The sequence below is a fragment of the Corythoichthys intestinalis genome, chromosome 3 (genome assembly GCF_030265065.1).
Source record: "Corythoichthys intestinalis isolate RoL2023-P3 chromosome 3, ASM3026506v1, whole genome shotgun sequence".
In the NCBI taxonomy this organism is placed as follows: domain Eukaryota; kingdom Metazoa; phylum Chordata; class Actinopteri; order Syngnathiformes; family Syngnathidae; genus Corythoichthys; species Corythoichthys intestinalis.
Window position 1 is genome coordinate 51,443,330 of NC_080397.1, and position 19,365 is coordinate 51,462,694.

Below are 19,365 nucleotides of genomic sequence, written 5' to 3' on the forward strand. Positions count from 1 at the left end.
TGCTTGGAAGGTTCGCTACAACAGCCTTGCAGAGAAGTGTACTGCTTTAAGATGGCGGCCGTTTACTACGTCTGCATCTAGCTTTTTGTAGATATGCTGCAAACGCTACCGCTACCGTAGTGCATCTAGTCTTATATAAATGATATCTACCGTAACATTATGTGGATGACGTACTTTTGTAGCAGCTTCAGGTATGTTGTTGTGTCTTTTTATCTCGTGGCATGAGTTGAGCTAGAGCCGTGAGTTGAGCATTGGCATTACCCGAGGGGCCGGGTAATGAGAAGCATGATGTTTAGCTACTCTCGCTCCGTTGCTCATTGACCGCGCGGCGCGCTGAGTGTGTTGTACTTCCGCTTTACTTGGCATATTTCAATAATCGGAATTTGGATGTTTGTGAATCGTTCTCGAATCTTCCACGGCCGAATCGCGAATAATCTAAGAATCGGAAATTTTGCACACCTCTACTATTCATACAAAAACAGTGCTGCAACGATTAATCGATTAACTCGAGTATTCGATTAGAAAAAAAGATTCGAATTAAATTTTGCTGCTCAGAGTATTCGTTTAATTAAAGTGGCGTTGTTATGGTTTATTTTGAAAGTGTTTGCATTTAGTTTTATTGATTTAGGTGGATACACGGCCCTCTAGTCTAACTCATTTCAGATGGCTGAATCCATCTGCTCCCTGTTAAGACCATAGGCGGAGTTTGACTTTTGGGGCAGGGAGGGTACAACATGTGATGAACCCAAAACGCAGTTTCAGCAATAAAATTAACTTCAAAGAATAATTATAATAGTACGTTTAAAATAGGTGATTTTTGTTTCCCATCATTTTTAGGGGAATTTTAAATGAGACTGCTTAGGACAGCTATACTTTTCGCCAAGATCGTCAACCATTGAATATGCTACGCCCGCCGGTGTTAACAGGTGTTCTGTCAAATTTTGCACCCCATTTAACACAAATTGCTGCTTTGTGGTAAAAATGGCCGCAAATATAGCGGTTACAAAGTAAACACTCCAAACTTTCTTTAAATAAAGTTATGTTTACTCATGTTTGTTCATGGACGGACATGTAGAAAAGGTCTCCTCGGACACATTCTGCCATGTTAGCTGCACACAACAACTGCACGCTGCTCTCTCACTGTTTACGTCCACGCCTTGTAGTTAAGCATTAATTTACAACATATTCGTGTGGAACATGTATGTTTACAATGTTACTTGTTTATTTAACACCTGTGGATAACATTGAGAATCCAATTGAATGTAAAAGAGGGCTTATTCACCTCCAGAACAGCTTTGGGAGCAAAATTTTATAAGTGTGCAAAATTTGTTGTACAATTAGCATCTTTACTGGAGCAAATTGAAAGTCCGCTCACCTTTTTTTGGCGGTGCGCTCAGGCTTTTCATGGTCCACATTTTCAATCCTTTGTTCTTGCTCAGTAGTTGTTGTCGTTTTTGAAAGCTTAGGTTTGAAAAAATTACGTATATCCATCTTGCCTCTTTGTTCCTCCGGTGGTTTTGGTAAGCAAAACAAATAACCGGTGCAAGTTATAAAATCTGCTTATGGCTAAGACCAAATTAAGTTAAGCTTTTGTTTGAGCTAATGTTTTTTTTAATGCATTTGTAATTTAGTTTTTCGGCATATTTAGTCATTTTTTGTGGGAATATGTGTCTGAACCATTTGTCAAGAGCACTGCAAAAAAAAGTTAGCATTTTAGAGCATTTAAGCTAGGTGACTTTCGCTATGTAAGTTAGCCAACTGTTCTTTTGTTGTACATAGATCCTCATTTATTTATTTTTTTAAAACCGTTTGAGGCTCAGCTAAGGTATTATGATTTTTCATGTTTCATATCCAATTATTCAATTATTCGAACTAAATCGTTCATCGATTAATCAACTACTAAAATAATCGATAGCTACAGCCCTAATAAAAAATATTCAGGACTCTCAACAGGCTAAAAAGAATGCAACAAGGCAATTAAATAAATGCCATACAAACTGGATGTGAAAATACATTAGGACACAAGGTCTAGGATATTTTACCACCGACAAAGGCTGCTCATCAATTCGGATGAATTTAGCTATTTTACGTATTTGTATTTAGTCAGATGTTATGTTACTATTAGAATCGCTTGTGGGCTGACTGTTGCCAATTCATCTGGCTTTTGTTTTTTGCCACAATCGCCAAGTGCTTCTTCACAAAGTTTTTTGATGTTGTCTGTTGTTGTCTGATCTCTCTTTGCGTGGCATATCTTTTTAAGCAAACCTACATCTCTTTCACAAGTAGTATAAAAGTTCCGCACGGCATGTTTCTTTCAGTCTGCTGGAGTGGCCAAGAGGTGACGTCTTTAGCCAGACCTCCTTGGCCGTGTGCGCCTGCACTACGTGGTGGAAGGAGGCAATGGGGCAGTGTTCCACATCCTAGACTTGCAAAGAAGCCACGGGTGATCAGTGTCAGGGATTGGCAACAAAGCCACTGATTGGCAATCACACAGGGGCAGAAAAGATGACGTTTTGTAGCACAGTGTGCTTACAGAAGTAAATATGAGGTTGCTTTTAGGTCAGTTTGGATGCATTTGTAGCAATTTCAATGATTTTGGACTTGAAGTGACTGGTGGTCCCCATGTACAGTGGTACAAATAAGTATTTAGTCAACCACTAATTGTGCAAGTTCTCCCACTTATAGAGAGGCCTGTAATTGTCAACATGGGTAAACCTCAACCATGAGAGACAGAATGTGGGAAAACCCCCCAGAAAATCACATTGTTTGAATTTTAAAGAATTTATTTGCAAATCATGGTGGAAAATAAGTATTTGGTCAATACCAAAAGTTCCTCTCAACACTTTGTTATGTACCTTTTGTTGGCAATAACGGAGGCCAAACGTTTTCTGTAACTCTTCACAAGCTTTTCACACACTGTTGCTGGTATTTTGGCCCATTCCTCCATGCAGATCTCCACTAGAGCAGTGATGTTTTGGGGCTGTCGTTGGGCAACATGGACTTTCGACTCCCTCCACAGATTTTCTATGGGGTTGAGATCTGGAGACTGGCTAGGCCACTCCAGGACCTTGAAATGCTTCTTACGAAGCCACTCCTTTGTTGCCCTGGCTGTGTGTTTGGGATCATTGTCATGCTGAAAGACCCAGCCATGTCTCTTCTTCAATGCCCTTGCTGATGGAAGGAGATTTTCACTCAAAATCTCTCGATACATGGCCCCATTCATTCTTTACTTTACACAGACCAGTCGTCCTGGTCCCTTTGCAGAAAAACAGCCCCAAAGCATGATGTTTCCACCCCCATGCTTCACAGTGGGTATGGTGTTCTTCGGATGCAATTCAGTATTCTTTCTCCTCCAAACATGAGAACCCGTGTTTCTACCAAAAAGTTCTATTTTGGTTTCATCTGACCATAACACATTCTCCGAGTCCTCTTCTGGATCATCCAAATGCTCTCTAGCGAACCGCAGACGGGCCTGGACGTGTACTGGCTTCAGCAGGGGGACACATCTGGCAGTGCAGGATTGGAGTCCCTGGCGGCGCATTGTGTTACTGATAGTAGCCTTTGTTACTGTGGTCCCAGCTGTCTGTAGGTCATTCACTAGGTCCCCCCGTGTGGTTCTGGGATTGTTGCTCACCGTTCTTGTTACCATTTTGACGCCACGGGGTGAGATCTTGCATGGAGCCCCAGATCGAGGGAGATTATCAGTGGTCTTGTCTGTCTTCCATTTTCTAACAATTGCTCCCACAGTTGATTTCTTTACACCAAGCGTTTTACCTATTGCAGATTCAGTCTTCCCAGCCTGGTGCAGGTCTACAATTTTGTCTCTGGTGTCCTTCGACAGCTCTTTGGTCTTGGCCAAAATGGAGTTTGGCGTGTGACTGACTGAGGTTGTGGACAGGTGTCTTTTATACCGATAATGAGTTAAAACAGGTGCCATTAATACAGGTAACGAGTGGAGCCTCGTTAGACCTCGTTTGAAGAAGTTAGACCTCTTTGACAGCCAGAAATCTTGCTTGTTTGTAGTTGACCAAATACTTATATTTCACTGTAATTTTGAAATACATTCTTTAAAACTCAAACAATGTGATTTTCTGTTTTTTTTTTTTTTCCACATTCTGTCTCTCATGGTTGAGGTTTACCCATGTTGACAATTACAGGTTTCTCATCTTTTCAAGTAGGAGAACTTGCACAATTGGTGGTTGACTAAATACTTATTTGCCCCACTGTAGTTGTCAGTTGCAAATCTATTCACCGATGACTGTTTTGGCCTCCTGTTGCCTGCTGTTGCTTTTAATGCCTGTCTGTCCAAATGATGGCAAAAGTAACGCACTCATTTGTATTAAACATTTTAACAGTTTAACATTAACACACTGAACAAACAAGGAATCTAAACCCCAACCCCTTGTTGTTAACCAACAAAAGCAGTTGAAAACACAACCTGCTTTCTGCAGGTAAATAGAATGTGCCGGATGTTCACATCGTTGCCAATTTAGCTGTGAATGTTTTTCATTTAGAAATGGACGCACTGTTTGTTGCATGTATAGGCAAAGTCAAGTTTAAAAGTGTCAGCTCACTAGATCAGGCAAGTCCCCAACTTGTTGCTCCAGCTCGAGAACGCTCATTTAAATACCCCCAGTGGGAGGTAAGAAAATAAGAGAATTGTATCATCTTTTTTGCAATTACAGCATTATGATCAAAGTGGTGCATAATCCAGTATCAGCATGACAGCGCGTGGTTGACTTCCCAGTGGTGATGGTTGTGACATGGTTCCAACTAAGCAAAGAGTCAGGCTTTCCTGCTGTGTGTAAGAGCAGAAACACTTTGAGAGATAAACAGCTAAAAATGGCTTCCACTTGAAGCTATTATTAGAGAATTTGAATAAGAGCCACCGCTTGACTTTTTTTTGTAGTTTGGGGACACAAAGTTCCAGAAGTGAGCAGCAAGTTTAGGTTCAACCTTATTTGTTGAAATCTAGACATCGAAAATTAATGTTCAAAAATCAAACTTCCACAATCATGAAAATTGCACTAAAATGCAGTGAAAACTCACAATTTTTCGGTATAGGGGTCACAGTTCAGTACACACCTCGGTATGGGGGCCACAGTTCGGTACGGGTTAGGTACAACAGGAAAAACAAAAGGGATTTTTTTTTTTTTTTTTTTACAGTTTGAAAGTTTAAAGTTTGTTTTATTGGTTAAAAGTGAAAAGCAGCACTTATCAAAGTGCAAAATAAATAGAAGAAAACATCAAACTTGTTTCGTGTTTTTATGGTTCTAACATTAATTCAGTTTATGTGCATGAATAGACAACGCACCTTTTTTTGTAGGGATCGACTGAGTTAGTCAAGTAGCACTCGCAGCTGGCAACCTTGGTACCTTTTGTTATACAAAATAAGATTAGCTGTCAGCCGATATATGGATTTTGGCCGATTAACAAAAATAAGATGATTTTAAAAAAGGATTTTGATCAGGCATCTGTGTGGGTAACTGTGACAGCCGCTGACTTATGGTTGGGCCCCGGAAGGACCCTGCAGCAGCTTGAAGGCAGGCTGCTATAGGAAGCTTCAGGCTTGCCTATTTTGTAAATATTGAAGTTTTTTATCTTGTATGAGAGAATATGCAATGTTGCTTTAGCCTTTTAAGGTGTTTACTGAGTGATACGTACACTCTAAATCAGGGGTCATGAATTAAAAATCCTCTGGGTCCGAAATTAAAAAATTACAACAATCTCGGGTCCGGAAATATTTTTAATTCTTCTTTTTTTTCCCAAAAATACAAACGTATCTTTACGTGGCCATGCTGGTAATTACAACATTCAAAATTGTAAATGATATATAAAAGGTGCATAAAACTAAAAAGTGATTTAATTGAATCATTAAATAGCAACATAAGATCATGTTCGAGACTTTTTTTTTTTTAAAATTGTGGATGCTGACAGGGGGACTTGCTTTATTTTTTGACAGACCTCTTCTTTTTGATTTACATGAAGCAAAGTTTCAGCAACTGCACTCATACAATCTTTGACAATCGGTGCTTCACTGAAAGACTTTTTGTTTTGACCCAATATCCACGCTATTCTGAGGGAGCATTCATTTGCGCGTTGCTGTGCAGTCAATGAATGAACCATGAGCATTGAGGTGCGATCATATTGAACCCTTAATTCCGCTATTTTTGAGAACGGATGGCAGAGTTCATAGGGAAACTTTGCGAAAAAACTGCGTGCTTCATCTCATAGTGCCTTTTCAAATTGCTGCTCTTTACAAGCGCTACCGTCTCTGAACAGATGAGCCATAGCGGTCTTGTGCTGCTGCCAGGTAAAATGAACAAAAATGTGTTGGTCCACTCCTCCTTAAACACTGTTTTCTGCATCAATCTTGCGTAGTTTTGAGCACGCCATTTGCCGTACCTTTTTCGCCTCTTCCTCCAACTTCATTCGGCTCAGTATTTGGCTGTCACTCTGCGGAGTCTGGAAAGCGAGTGTGAGGGGCCGTTTACATGATGACTCTCCGAGAATACGAAAAATTTCAAATCTGCATTTGCGTCTCCATTTGAACAATGTCGCAATTCCGCATGAAAATGATGTAGTATTCATGCCAGGCCCTAGGGGGTGGTGCAGATTTACAGGGCGACAGAGAATGATGCACTTTGACCCCACCAAGCTCCCTCAGCCAGGAAAAAAATGTGCCCGTCGACTCGAAGCAATGGCATTTTTCTTTTGTTAAACAGTCACAAAAAGTGACATTCAACATATTTAATCTAAAAATATTATTAAAACAGTAAATTGAAGCCGACATTTTGCCATATTTGCTGTTTTTAATGTTTAGTAGCACCGCTGCGCATGCCCAATGTGACGTGTGGGAGTGCTGACGTTAACGTCGCGGTCTTGCGCCACGGTAACCTTTAATATGCATGCCGAGTAATCCCCCCTCAATTCCCGGCAATCGGATTCTTCCACTTTGGAGGCAGGATTTAGAATTTTTCGTTTTCGCCTTCCGTCTTCGCCGACACCATATGCACGCGAGGCAAGTCCGCTACTCAGTCATTGCGTCTTTGTGTCGCAGAGTCGCCATGCAAACTGCCCCTGAGACATGCTGTTCTAAAAATAATTTTCAAATGCTTCACTCCTATTGGCTGGCTCACGCTAAGGTTTTTGTTTGTTGCCCACCTCCGTTTTGCAAACCCGCAGACCAAAATGATTTTGATTGTTGCAACGTGTATTAGTCGCGACAGCTTGAGATCCGATCCAGACGGCTTGGGGGTCTGGAACCGGACCGAGGTCCGCGGTTCCGTGACTCTGCTCTAAATGTAACTGGTAGTGTTAGTGTAGCATGGGGAGCCTCCTCTTAAGCTGTCACTTTTTTACATCTCCTCGTGACGTCCTGTAAGGTTTATTTATTTGAAAATAATGTACTTTTCTTGCAGAGTGTGTTTAATCATAATAAGTGCTGTGTTCGTTATATTAGTAGCACTAGACCAAATTAACCCTTTAAGTCAGGTCATCATTGTAAATATAAACTGTGGAAGCAATTTCAAAAAATAAAATGCCTTTCATAATTTACGTGCTTTAAAAAAATATATTGGTTAAATATCTGCTTACAAAATCGGTTTTGGATATTGGCAATCAGCTGGAATTTTTTTTTTATATTTCGGTATCGGCATTTAAAAATCCCATATCGGTCGACCTCTAAGATACTTTACCATTTTCAATGTTATACACTCCCACATACAATATACTTTTATATTGGCTAAAATAAAAAGTGCAGATCGTTCCAAAACTGAAAAAGCATGTCGTTTAATAATGTAAAATAAATACTCAGTTTCAATTACTTCAGCCTAAGGTTAAAGCAAAATAAACATTTCCTGATTTGACAATATTGTAGCGTCACAAGAGGTACTGCTGACGCCGGAATAGTGTGGCAATGCGGCGCTCCTATTGGTGTGATTCGCAGGCACAAGGACTTATGGGTCAGCTGACACCACCATTTTCAATTGGTGTTGAATGCATGGCATCAGTGAGTGCGGTCTAAAGAAAATGTGTTAAAAGTGAGCTTGGCTCCTGTGCTTAGTTCAGGGCAGCTAAATCCCTGTGTTAATTCTTGCGAATGTCCCAACGTAGAATACTCTTCAAAGAGTATGTAATACTGCATGTGATTGGTCCCACTCTGCCCATTCACCATAATTTCCCTAGCAATGATAACTTAATTGCCTGTTTAGTTAGTCTTCTTTTTATTGTATTGTCGGCTGTCAGTTTAGGCGCATGACCTCTAATGCCCCTTGGATTGGAGGAGGACTAATGCTGACATGATTTTTTTTTGTAAAAACAGAATAAAACAAGAGCCAAATACCTAACCTAACCTAACCTAACCTAACCTAACCTAACCTAACCTAACCTAACCTAACCTAACCTAACCTAACCTAACCTAACCTAACCTAACCTAACCTAACCTAACCTAACCTAACCTAACCTAACCTAACCTAACCTAACCGTTAATACCTGTAATGGAGTAGATATTAGAACATAATGCAAAGAAAAAGGAAGAAAAAAAACCTTTACCTTTTAAGTGAAGCGATGTCCTCTTCTTTCACGAGATCATCGAAAATGACTTCGGTTTTGTGCAGACTACAGTCTCGCTGATTGTGTCTCCAGCAATTTCCCTTTCCTTAATCCAGTGGAGTAGAAGTCTCCGTCTCACCATAAAACTGGTTCCTATTGGATGAAAGGATTGTCACGCTGTTCAAATTATGTGTTACTGCTTTGATGTGGTGGTGTGTTAAAAAAAATGATTGTGATATATATGTCACGATATTACGTCACACAATTCTCATCAATTCAAAATCTGTCTGTATCGATCCTTACACGTGTGGTTTTGGTGGAAATAAACAATTCGAAGCATGGTGGGAAAGATTCTGACCAATAGGGCAGCAGGATCTTGCGGCGCGACTTTTAAAAGGAGGAAGTACATAGGTACGTTTTAAAGTACGTAGTCTGTTTTGTGTTTTGAATATTTCTCTGTAATATGAAGAAAAAAAGGGCATTGAAAAACATTTTGTAATATGAATATATAATGTACAGAAGTGTTCGTACGGTATGTTGAGGTAACAATGTATATGGCGGAAAACACTCAGGTGACTTGAAGACCCCCAATTTGGCCAAATTTCAAAATTGTCCGATATGCATGTGTGATATATCATTGGAAAGCTTGAAATCTCCATTTTCTGGGGAAAGAAAAAAATTGAACAGGAGGGCATTTAAAAAAATAAATAAATAAAAAATAATTCTAAACAGCAAAATCCTATTTGGAGGTGAGAACACACAAGAGCAGAATTACAGACGCCATAACTTTAACGAGATATTATTGCGTACTTATCTTGTTTCGATCCAAAAACTCCATATTGCATGTATCACTGAGTGTCAAGCCACAGTTGTGAATGGGCACAGCTGGATTTTTGGGGGATTTTATGGGTGAAACATGGTAATATAACAAGGGTCGCAATGCAGAAATCACAGACATCAAGGAGTGGTAGAGATGTTCTTTTTCATATATTTACCCTTTTAAACGTTTTTTTCAATTTTTCTTTGTTTAGATCGATTATCATCTAACATATCGGAGAAAATGCGACAGTAACAAAAAAAATAAAATTAAGCAATAGTTATGAGGCAGATATCTGTGACCTTTTTACAGACGCCATTTTTTTCATTGTGACGTCATTTGTTTAAAAGTTTAAAATATCCGAGTGAATAATTTTTTAAAGTCATTTTTTTTTTTTTTTTTTTTAAACGAAATATTAGACATCAATTAATGATTCTAAGCTAAAAATGACAGACATTTTGAATGATAAATATAACTAATTATCTTCGTTTTATGGCTGGGTTGAAACAAAAGCGGTTGCGCGACGTCTGTAAACGGGGGTTTCCAGGGTAAAACGGACAAATTAAAAATAGTTTGGAGGCTTAATGCGCCATGAATCTGCTATGGCAGCATATAGTCATGTTGTTCTATCAAACACAACAGTTGTTTTGGCTTTAAATACAGCGGTTTCTTTTAAAGAGGAGTGCAATAGCAGAAAGTGCTTTTTCAGTCTTGTCTGTGTTTTCTCAATATGCTTTATGCGCCAGATGATAATATCCCCTGCAATAATTGACTAGCCTAATTCAGCGGCTTGGTGACGCTCTGCTTACGTGTGCCAGTGACATTACGTTTACAGGTTTTACCCTGCCTTCATTTTATTCCCATAAAATCTGGATTACAAGTAGCTACTCACTTGTCACTCACTATTTAGCACTAGAGGTGGACAGTAATTGGTGAGTCATTTGCACGACTTTACCTACCACGCATAATGCGCCAAGTTCAGTGATATCTGAATTTTGGCAATTTTCTTGGACTCTCATTTATGATTTCCATTTACATTAGTAGCCATGGATTTTGAAAACTAAGTGTAGTGTAAACTCATAGCTGATGCAAAACCTTGTTAGGTGTTTGAGCCGAAAGCTGATCTAGTGGACTGTGCGGGACTGGTCATGGATCCGTGACGCACCACGAGAGCTTTTGCAGCCATGACGCTCTGATCATGTGAGGGATTATGTGGTCTTTATCAATTATTAAAACTAATCGCCTACTAAGCAGATGTCCTCCGCTTAATGTCCTCCTACTTGTGGTCTCTATTTAAATTATTGTATATGCCTACGTAGAATTTAACATTTACTCAAGTAGTGTCCCGTCATCTAATGGATTCATAAAAAATTATGTGGAAAATGTGTTGTGTGATATGAGGAAAATTATGTGTTCATATAACCTACAAAAGAATATTAAAAAATGTAAACTACGCCCATTTACACAGTTCCCAAACCAAAAACGGCAATAATTCAATTGTGGCACCAATTGTGTGCGTGTGTGTTTGCATATTTGTATTGCAGGAATTATTTATTCCTCGTAGATTACACTCACTCTTACAATTGTCAGTATTTCTCCACCTTTTTTTTTTTTTTTTTTTTTTAATTTTTATTTCAGGTTTAAACCATAAGCGGATTTTAAGGGGGTGCCAGGGGGGCCAGGCCCCCTTTGGTATCCCGAAAAGTGTCATTGCATGTAATTGACTTTCCTATATATATAAAAGTTGTAAAGCAATAAAACTGCAACAAAAATGAATGAAATGAACAAAAAAATATATTTTTATAATTGGTCGAAATTATTTTTCGAACACCTTAGACGGTCATTTGCTTTGCATATAATTCCTCCCCCCCAAAAAATTACCCAAAAATATTTAAAAAAAATTTTTTTTTCTTTGATCGAAAATATTTTTTTTTTGATTGAAGCAACTTTTTTTGGGATTGAATGATTTAGACACAAATGTCCTAATCAAAATATGGTCCAAACACAAAAAGGATTGCTTCAATCAAACAAAACTTTGTCAATGAAAAATTAAGTGTTCAAATGCAAATTTTTCAATCTCAAATATTTTTTCACATTCAAAAACTTATTCTATGATTGAAATTTTTATTTTTATGATTGAAGTGATTTTCTTTTTGAAAATGTATATATTTTTTGAAGCAACAAATTTTTGATTGAATAATAAAAACAAAAATGTCCTGGCCAAAATGTGGCCCAAAAACAAATCAACATTACTTCAATTAAAAAAGTTGTTTCAGTCAAAAAAAAAAAAAAAAAACTTGACTTCGATGAAAAAAACAACAACAAAGAAAGAAAAATAGCTTTCACATGCATTTTTTTGTTGAGTTTTTTTAGTTTCAAGTTTATCTTTGCATCCAAACACATTTTTTTAAATTGAAGCGACATTTTTTTGGGTTGAATAATAAAGACACAAATCCACCTCCATATGGCTCCGCCCAGGGGATACAATTTTTGACTGGGGTAACTACATTGGCATGACACCAACTGGCGTACCATATTCAATGGATGACAATCTTGGCAAAAAGTATTGCCTAAGCAGCCTGATTTAGAATTCCCCTCCAGAATGATGGGAAAAAAACGCTCATTGTCAACTTATTATGATAAATATTCTTGTAAGTTAATTTTATTGCTGACACTGCGTTTCGGGGTCATCAACATGTTGTGCCTCCGTGCCCCAAAAGCCAAACTCCGCCTATGGTTTAAACTAATTTCACTTGAAACTGGTTGCCTCCTCCATCAGCAGTAATAATAACAAAGAATTACTTTGTGCTTTTACAGATAGGTGATTTGAAAGACCACTACCACTTCTTCCACAGTCGGACCATTAAGAGGTCCACGCTGTCCAGTCGCGGTCGCCACAGTTTCATCTCCATGGAGCCCAAGGTAAGCACATTGTCTTTCTTTGATCTTTATGCTGATGAGAGAAGTGCTATGTCGTGCTGGGTATTGTGGCTTTAAGCGTATTGCGATAAGATCTAATACGGCATATTGCAATTGATTGTTTTTTGTGAGATGAGTAAAAAAAACAAAATATGGATGAATAAAAATGAATTCAAAAAGCAGAAAACAATGTTAGTTTAACTATATACATATATACAGTGAGGAGCAAAATTTGTGTATCATAGTATCATAGATGCATTTCCACTCAGAGACATATTCTAAAAAAATTTCAGAGAATTAAAGAATTTATTTGTAAATTACATGGTTCATAAGTACAGTGGGGCAAATAAGTATTTAATCAGCCACTAATTGTGCGCATTCTCCCACTTGAAAATATTAGAGAGGCCTACAATTGTCATCATGGGTAAACCTCAACCATGAGAGACAGAATGTGGAAAAGAAAAACAAAAAATAACACTGTTTGATTTTTAAAGAATTTATTTGCAAATCATGGTGGAAAATAAGTATTTGGTCAATACCAAAAGTTCATCTAAATACTTTGTTATGTACCCTTTGTTGGCAATAACGGTGGCTCAACGTTTTCTGTAACTGTTCACAAGCTTTTCACACACTGTTGCTGGTATTTTGGCCCATTCCTCCATGCAGATCTCCTCTAGAGCAGTGATGTTTTGGGGCTGTCGTTGGGCAACACGGACTTTCAACTCCCCCCAAGGATTTCATCTATGGTTGAGATCTGGAGGCCAGCTAGGCCATTCCAGGACCTTGAAATGCTTCTTATGAAGCCACTCTTTGTTTCCCCGGCAATATGTTTGGGGTCATTGTCATGCTGAAAGACTCAGCCACGTTTCATCTTCAATGCCCTTGCTGATGGAAGGAGGTTTTCATTCAAAATCTCACAATCATGGCCCCATTTATACTTTCCTTTTTCCTTTTTTATACTTTTTTCCCTTTGCAGAAAACATGTGGTAAAGCATGATGTTTCCACCCCCATGCTTCATAGTAGGTATGGATACAATTCAGCATTCTTTCACCGTCAAACACGAGAAGTTGTGTTTCTACCAAAAAGTTCAATTTTTTGTTTCATCTGACTATATGACATTCTCCCAGTCCTCTTCTGGATCATCCAAATGCCCCCTAGCAATCTTCAGATGGGCCTGGAGGTGTACTGACTTAAGCAGGGGGACACATCTGGCACTGCAGGATTTGAGTTCCTGGTGGCGAAGTGTGGTATTGATAGTAGCCTTTATTACTTTGGTCCCAGCCCTCCCCAGGTGTTTTCCGAAATTTCCAGGTTCGCGGTGAATCAGTAACAGGCACACTTTTGCAAAATAGACAATGTTTATTGATTAGAAAATGCAGAATAAATGAGATTTATTGATTACAATCCCACAAGAGCAAGCAAACAAGTATCAACAAATGTCAACGATGACGCTAGATTTGAGTTTGTCAACCCCAGAATCCCCGCGTTACCGCTACAGCAAAACGAAATGTCCCTTAGCATTGAAAATCGCTTACCGTGACAAATGAGTGGGGGGCCAACACACTCCGGTAAGGCGGCGAAGGAACAAAGCCAGGCGATCACTTTTCTGAAGTGGTGCTTTGTAATCTGTTCGCTTGTGTGAAAAAACATTTCCTCACGCCATTAGACGCCACTTCCTGCCGAGAGCCCCAAGCTGTGTTCGTACTGTTAGCTCCATGTATTAATAAAGAAACAAAGTTGTCAGCACGTCGTGTGTTCGATACCTTTTTCAACAAAAAGCTCATAACAAGACACGATGCACGATCCGTTTAAGAGACGCTGGGACTGGAGAGCTGTGAGTAGTAGGAGGCGAGAGGAAGATGAGCGAGAAGCAAAACTTCGCGGTCGAATGTGGCGGCAGTCCGCTATTATTTTGTTTTCTTATTGTTGCCACAATAAAGTGGAGAAAGCCATCAACAACTCATCTCCTTCTTCCCCCCTCAACGTTTTTATATTATTATTTTATATGCACGAGAGCTGCCGGATCTGGCAAAATGAACATGAAGTCTGATTATTATTTTTTTAAACAATGTCATCAGATAGACAAAAACATAAAATTATGTGCAAATGCCTGCATCTTCAAATCATGAAAATAATAACAGCTTATATCTTACCAATCTTGTAATCTCGATGGGTCTTGTCTCCATTCCGTGTCAGGTAGTCTAGGCACATGGTTTGCATCCTGATTAGCATCTGGCTAATACATGTTAGGTCCAACATGAAATTCCAACCTCCTCTTCTTCCTCCAACTCTTCAATCGCTTATATCGCTGTTTGAATCATTGTTTGAAGGGCTTTGTATGGCGGCCGTATGTATGGAGCGCTGCCATCGCTGTTCTCGGTGTGACGTATCACTTCCGGGTTCGTCCCCTTTCAGGCTCGAACTTCGGAAGCGCAATTATTTTGTCAAATATACAACATATAAATTATTTTTTTCATGCTTTATTTGTTGGACAATGTTTAATTACTTTAATTTTGACCCTATTTGGCATGTTATGAAATTACTTCACATTTCTGCTTTAAAAACACTTTACCTGATATGTAAAAAAACCTTTCACTAAATTATGCATCTTAGAATAGTGATGTAATGCCACAGTTGCGATCAATAAAAAAATTAAAGCTGAACAAAATAACTTCTGTAGCCAATATTTTGTCATTTAGGATTATTTAAAGAGGGGCTTTTCACGTAGCTATTAAAACACTTTGTGATCCAACATGGCATTAACAGGACTTTGTGGGACATGTTGTGGTGTTCTGTTCATTTCAAGTGAGGAAGGTTGCAACTGTGCGGGCTGGATTAAGCCAAATTAAAGGGAAGGTGGCGTGCCGAGGAGTTAGGCGGGTGATGTCTGGTTAATCTGCGGGATCAGCACGAGAGCTAGTCTCCCATGCTGTTAATGATACCTCGCTGTGTTTGTAAATGAGTCAGACGGGGCGGTACGCTGCTATCAACTTGTTGCAGCACATCCAAAGTGTTGCGTTCGGGTTGCCACGGCAATAGTCAGCTTTATGGCACAAGCTCAATGGTGACGTAGCCTCCGTGTGTCAGGTCAAAGAGCAAGTCTGGTGAGCCGTGCCCAATTTTTAACTTTATTTAATCACTGTGGAATTGATGGCTGAGCTAAGTAACACAACTTGACTGATTAAAGACTTTAAAACCCCCTTTTCACTGTTCCACTATGTTCTGTATAAAAGTATAAAAGGTGAACACACAAAATTTTGGATCGTTGAAGTTGACCTGGCTAACCAAAGTCTATGAGTTGTTTATGTCAACTAGGAGTGGGAACCTCTTGGTACCTCACGATACAATTTGCGATACAAAGCTCACGATAACGATGATCTGACGATACAACAATTATCGGGAAATCATTCTAGGATAATCTACAAACAACTAATTAAGAGAAAAACAAGCTTCGAGTGTGAATTGGAATTAGTTTATCACTTGTAGACGTCCAATCCATTTGAACTGGGAGGGTTCAATCCCATCCCTCCCACTTCAAACGGATTGAACGTCTATGGCTGTCAGTGGCAGTCAATGCCAGGCAATTAGGTAATTTTGGGCCATTTAAGGTCACACTGCAACAGCACCAAACAAAAGTTCCGCATCATCACCTTGTCCAATGCAGATTTTTGACTCTTGCCACCTTGTCCAATGCAGATTCTTGACTCTTGACAAGGTGATAATGCTGGAACTTTTGTTTGGTGCCGTTCCAGTGAGATTTACAAAGATGATTGCCTGAAGATGACATCGAAATTCCCTCAGTCTTTGATGATATGGGGCTGCATGTCAGGCACAGGCACTGGGGAGGTGGCTGTGGTTAAATCTTCAATAAATGCACAAGTTTACATTGAAATTTTAGACAGCTTTCTTATCCCTTCAATTGAAAATATGTCATTTTCCAAGATGAAATGTATCATGCCACAGAGCTAAAACTGTTAAAGCATTCCTTGGAGAAAGACTCATCCAGTCAATGTCATGGCCTGCAAATAGCCCAGATCTCAACCCTATTGAAAATCTGTGGTGGAAATAAAAAAAAAATAAAAATAAAAAAAGGTCCACAGCAAGGCTCCGACCTGCAAAGATGCTCTGTCAACTGCAATCAAAGAGAGATGTCACCAAATTGATGAAGAATACTGTTAATCACTCATCAAGTCTATGCTTCAGAGACTGCAAGCTGTCATAAAAGCCAGAGTTGGTGCTACTAAATACTAGAGATGTGTTTTGATGGTTATTTCTTTGTTTGTTTCTCATGATTCCATATTTTTTTCCTCAGAATGGATTGATTCCATATATATTTCCCTGCACTTGCTCTATAAAAGTAAGATTTACTGACCACCACAATGTTTTCTATTCATTTCTTTTAGTGTTTTTGGATGCCAAAGAGTTGCACTTTTGAAATAATTCATTATTTTTTCAAGCTTTTTATCTGAGTTTGTTCTACATGATAAAATGTCTGAGTGAGTGCTTGTCCGAGACTGGTGATTCCATACTTTTTGATAGGGGTTGTATTATGGTGGAAGATTTTGATAACAACTTCTTGGTTCCTTTTTTTTTTTTTTTTTAAATTTTTTGGCACCTTTTTAAAAACGATATCTCGATTCTTGGCCGGAGCATATCGATAACCTTTTGGGATACAAAGTATCATGATATATCACCATTTCGATATTTTGTCACACCCCTAATGTCAACCAACGTGGTTTGAAAGTAAGATCAGAGGTTGAACAGAGGGAATGCGTAAAGGATTTTAATCAGCACTGGAAAATCACACCCCACGGGGGACCGCACTCTTCTGTTTTTATTTTTTCTGTCATTTGCCTGTTGTATGAAGGGTTCAACATTTAAATAAGGGGTAGAAGTCAACTACAAAACTGCCAAGCTTCAGAAGTCGTATCAAAGGAGAGGTGATGAGTCTGTGTGGCATGGAAAAGTGGAAAGCCGGCTCCTTGGTGTGAAGCCCCGTTGAGCTGAAAGCTATTTTGGATGACTTTGTAATGTGTGAAAGGCACATATTGATAAATCCCATGTTCTACTGTTACTCAATATAGCCTTATAGAGTAACATACATACTTTTAGCTCATGGTTGTGAATGCTGAAATCGAGGGTTTTAAACGTTTTAAACATGTTCAGGTATGTTTAAAGAGACCGACAACACCTAGAATACAATACTGGCGCTTGCACACTAGCACTGTTTGGTCTGTTTTAAACGGATCACAGTTCTTTTTCTCAGATAGTCCGCTTCATTTTGAAGTGTATTTTGGATCAAACAACCGAACACCCACTCAGAAATCATAGGTGCAATGCAACCGGAGCAAGGTGCACATTGCTACTTTATGTGCAGCGTCACAGCGTGGAGCTGTGATGTTCTTGGCTGTGACGGTACACACAGGGCATCGTTAGAAGCGGAAGCACAGCGCAGACGTCATTCAAAATCAATGGCAAGATGAGAGATGATTAGCCTTGGCCAAATGCTGTTGTGCTGCGCTAAGCAGTTGCATTTGAGACACAGAATTGGGTTCTAATGTGTTGATTGTGTTTTGCATGCTGTTGCTGAACGGACCGTGTGAGAGTGACTGGCCGAGGCCATTTCGTGAGTGTCGCTCCCCTGGAAGTGGCGACAATTAAACAGTCCAAAAAGTCACGAAGGTTAGAGCGATTGCGCGCCTGTGGGACTTGGAGTCACATTCATGGTTTAATTTTCCCCGATGCATTTTTTTGTATACTCCAGTTCCCTCTGCATTGAGTCGGGAGGGAGCGACTCCGCCACTGGCCAAGTGGCAACTTGCCATGCTGTGCTACAGTGATTTATTTATTTATTTATTTATTTTTAAATACGAACTTACATGCATACAAATTTCTGCTTCACAAAACAGTCAGTGGACAAAAGACACATACATATGCACGGTTGTATTATCATTGCAAAATAAAAGTATTAAAAAACGAAATACAGATTAAAATGTGATAATAATGCTATGGTACGTTAAAGTGCGTACGACAGGAGAAAAAAAGTCTTAAATAGGATTATTATGTGAATTGGAATCATATTTTGAGATGATTCGACTATATACAACAATTAAGCAACGCGGAGATGACGAGAAATTAGTCTTTTAATCTGCCGGTTAGCCGCCCCAACAGGTGGATGACGTCAGCGGAGTCACAATTTCATCTGATTTAGTATGCAGCCCATCGAGGGGGAATTATTCACAACGAGGAAAACACGACGAAGAGAGCCGCAAAATGTCATTGTTTCAGTCTGTCTACTCCAATATTTTTACAGGATATTCTTTTTATCCAAGTATTTTTTCCCCAATAGCTAAATAAATGGCATGGTCATGACAAATAACAGTCTTGTGCTAAATGGAATATGAAATGATAAAAATGCATTTATTCAAGACTACATGGCAAAATTACTCCATAATGGTCAAAACTGTCGACTTCACCTTTACTGTCGCACCTCCTGAACGATATTTTATGCCACCTAAATTGGGCTTATGTCATTTCCCTTCCCCGGCTTCAGAGAATGTAAACAAACCAAGAGGCGTGACAGCTAGCCGACATGCTAACCCGAACCGAGTGATGTTTCAAAGTCTTCGAAGCGGAAAATCACACATAACTAGCCCGGATTATTTCACATGACGACTGGGACCCCTAACCACCCGGCGGAGAGCAATTTACAGCTTGTTCCCCTGCTACTACGGACAAGAGAGCTCGCCGGGGAAGCAGCTGGACAATGACCGCTTAACAAACCGGCCGACGTCGGAGGAGCGTGTGTTGAAGTGTGTAGCTGCCAAATGGTCAACACTAATATGGCAAAATAATGCTTTACTACACGGCGAAGTCGTTAACAGTGAGAGACTCAGTGGAGGAGGGCGGCTGCAGTTGTTGTGCAGCTAACATGTGCAGCTAATGTGTATGAGGAGAGCTTTTTACATGCCCATCCATGATCAAACGTAAGTAGTCCTTTATTTAAGGAAAGTTTGTAGTGTTTACTTTGTAATCGCTGTATTCGCGGCTATTTTTAACTCAAAGTTACAATTTC

The 19,365-nt window shown here is 39.3% G+C and overlaps 1 protein-coding gene across 1 annotated transcript in view; it reads left to right on the forward strand.

The window, feature by feature from the left end:
• The window catches only part of LOC130913537 (proprotein convertase subtilisin/kexin type 5-like), a 305,474-nt gene that overhangs the window by 18,130 nt on the left and 267,979 nt on the right, over positions 1-19,365 (forward strand). Inside the window, exon 2 of the mRNA XM_057832213.1 lies at positions 12,188-12,292. Coding sequence (XP_057688196.1) covers positions 12,188-12,292 — 105 coding nt within the window. The remainder of the gene's footprint in view (positions 1-12,187; positions 12,293-19,365) is intronic.